Source organism: Mandrillus leucophaeus, unplaced genomic scaffold (genome assembly GCF_000951045.1).
Source record: "Mandrillus leucophaeus isolate KB7577 unplaced genomic scaffold, Mleu.le_1.0 Scaffold26, whole genome shotgun sequence".
Classification (NCBI taxonomy): Eukaryota; Metazoa; Chordata; class Mammalia; order Primates; family Cercopithecidae; genus Mandrillus; species Mandrillus leucophaeus.
The window spans coordinates 4188422-4191037 of NW_012102698.1; the positions used below are offsets into that span (position 1 = coordinate 4188422).

General features: G+C 60.5%; 1 protein-coding gene across 2 annotated transcripts in view; it reads left to right on the forward strand.

Annotated features, from left to right (window-relative positions):
- Positions 1 to 2616, forward strand: part of TTC38 (tetratricopeptide repeat domain 38) — a 37630-nt gene that overhangs the window by 21186 nt on the left and 13828 nt on the right. For both annotated transcript variants that reach the window (XM_011984047.1, XM_011984048.1), the window contains 2 exons: positions 1666 to 1825; positions 2090 to 2163. In XM_011984047.1, coding sequence (XP_011839437.1) covers positions 1666 to 1825; positions 2090 to 2163 — 234 coding nt within the window. The remainder of the gene's footprint in view (positions 1 to 1665; positions 1826 to 2089; positions 2164 to 2616) is intronic.

The following is a 2616-nucleotide window of genomic DNA, read 5'->3' on the forward strand; positions in this document are numbered from 1 at the left end:
GGCCTGGGCTGAGCAATTCAGGAACCCGAGGGAGTGCATGACAGGCTGTGTCTAGAGATTCAGAAGGCTTCCTAATGGAGGTGAAATGTGAGCCCCAGAAGCATGTGTGGGGCTTGCTGGGCAGACAAGGGAAAGAGTTACACTCAGAGAAAGCAGACCATCCAAAGCTACCGGGACGTAGAAGCCAGCAGCCTGCTGCAGAACAAGAGGCCAGAGGGCGGGCTCGATGTGGTCAGATCAGGCAACAGCAGGCTGAGGGGTGCAAGAGCCAGGGAGCCCACCCGTGGGAAGGGCAGGCTGAGGCTGGAGACCCAGAGAAAAGTGGGGAGCCCGGGGCATCCATGGGGAAGCCGGGGGTTGTGTGGGAAGGCCGGGGGATCCAAGAGGCCTGGGGTTTGTCAAAGCAGACAGAGGTTTTGTTTAATAACCTTTGACACTTTTTAAAATGTGCTTCCTACTTAACGTGTCTATGGCTTCTATAATTAAACAGTCCTAACAGAGGCCTAAGCACAAGGCCAGACGCTGCCCATGGCCCTGCCTACCTCCCCGGCCTCTCACCTAGGACAAGGTCATCAGGGCCTCCAAGGGAAGCGCTGTGGGGGAGGCCCTTGCACAGGACACATCCCAGAGCCTCATTCCAGGCCCTGGGTCTCCTCCCCATGTCCTCAGGGGTGTCTGTGGGCCAGCGGTGGCAGGATGTCCTGCCTGTGACCCGGAAGCACAGCCGAGACCACATCCTGCTGTTCAATGACGCACACTTCCTGATGGCATCCCTGGGTGCACACGACCGCCAGACCACACAGGAGCTGCTGACCACCCTGCGGGACGCCAGCGAGTATGCAGAGGGGACCTTCTTGGGGTGGGGGTCCTCACCCTGCCGAGAGGGTGACGGGGTGCTAGGGCCATGCTGAGACCTGTTCAGTGCCTGCCCTGCCTGTGAGTGCAGCAGAGCGATGCCCGTGGAGGCTGCTCCCCAGTGTGCACCGCTATAGATATGTGTCCCCTGGTGCAGACTCCCGAGGCGTGTGCACCCACAAGTGTGTGGCCCACAGCTCTACAACTGGTTGCCCCAAGACACAGAGCTGCCTCCATCCCCATCGTGGGTATGAGATCCTCAGGATCACAGGGCTGCCTACCGTGGAGAGGACACAGCGAAGCCCTGAAACCAGAGACACCTGCTGCTTACAGGCCCTGAGGTCCTGGACGAGGTGCTTCTCTGGTCTGAACCTCAGTTTCCCCATCTAAATCAGGGATAGTGCCTGGCAAGAGCTGGTGAGGGCTGACCTGGGGGACCTGGGCTGCCCTGCCCATTCCCTTCTGGGGGTGGTGATTGCCTTGACTTGCAGTGCCAGGCCTTTGCCTGTCTTGTCAGCAATCCTGACAGTTCTGTTAGACTGGCATTGTTATGCCTGCTTCACAAGTGAGCAAACTGAGGCTGAAAGGTTGGGGACCAGGTAGCTGGAAATGGGCGAACTCCAACCCAGGTCTGAGCTTAGTGCCCTGTCCCGTCCCCTTGATGGGCTGCCCCGCCTGTCACCTCACCTCATCAGCGTGGCATGTGTCAGGCACTGGGCCAGGGACACCTCGCTGAGGAAGAAATGGCCCTGCCCCTCCCGGATGTCCTGTGATGGGCAGACAGCTGAGGGCACTGTCTCGGGTTCGCAGATCTCCAGGGGAGAACTACCAGCACCTCCTGGCCCGAGACGTGGGGCTGCCCCTGTGCCAGGCCCTGGTGGAGGCTGAGGACGGGAACCCTGACCGCGTCCTGGAGCTGCTCCTGCCCATCCGCTACCGGATCGTCCAGCTCGGTGGGAGCAATGCCCAGGTGAGCCGATGGCTGCCAGCCGGGGCGCCTGGGGACTGGGCCAGGAAGTCTGGGTGCCCTGCAGCCCCCAAGTCTCTCCCGTGGTGGTGGTGCCCACAATGTGGATGTGAATGTGTCTCTCACGCTCCCGCCCTGTAAGTTGGTCATCGAGGGTGTGGCATCAACACCGCTGTCTCCCTGGAGAGCAGGCAGCCCTCGGTGGGCGGGGGCTCACCTCCCCCATCCCGAGGTACAGGAGCCTCACATGCCCAATTGATATTTCAGAGAGACGTCTTCAACCAGCTGCTGATTCATGCGGCCTTAAACTGCACCTCCAGCGTCCATAAGAATGTGGCCCGGTGAGCTCCTGGCCCCTGACCAGCACTCCCGACTTTCATAGGCTCTCCCTGCAGACCTCGGGAGTGCCTGGAAGCCCCACCACCCTTGGCCCGAGATGCTCCTGCTTCTGAGGCTGTGAGGTTGGGAGGCTGTGGGGAATTTGGTTCTCCTTTGTTAGCGGGCTCAATTTGACCAAGTGGAGCCAGCTCGACCCCGGGCCCAACCTCCCACCCTCCCCAGCCCACTCCCTTTTAGCCATGCTAAGCTACCTGAGTACGCAAATATGTCCTGCTCTTTCAGGCTCCTGGGCCTTTGCACGCTTGGAACACCCTTTCTCCTTTTGCACCTGGCCGACACCTAACGCTCAGACCTCAGCTCATTTATCCTGCCTGCCTGTGCTGGGTGCCGAGAGGCAGCAGTGAGCAGGCACACCAGGCACTGGCTACCAGGAGCCCATCTGTAGTTGGGGGAGC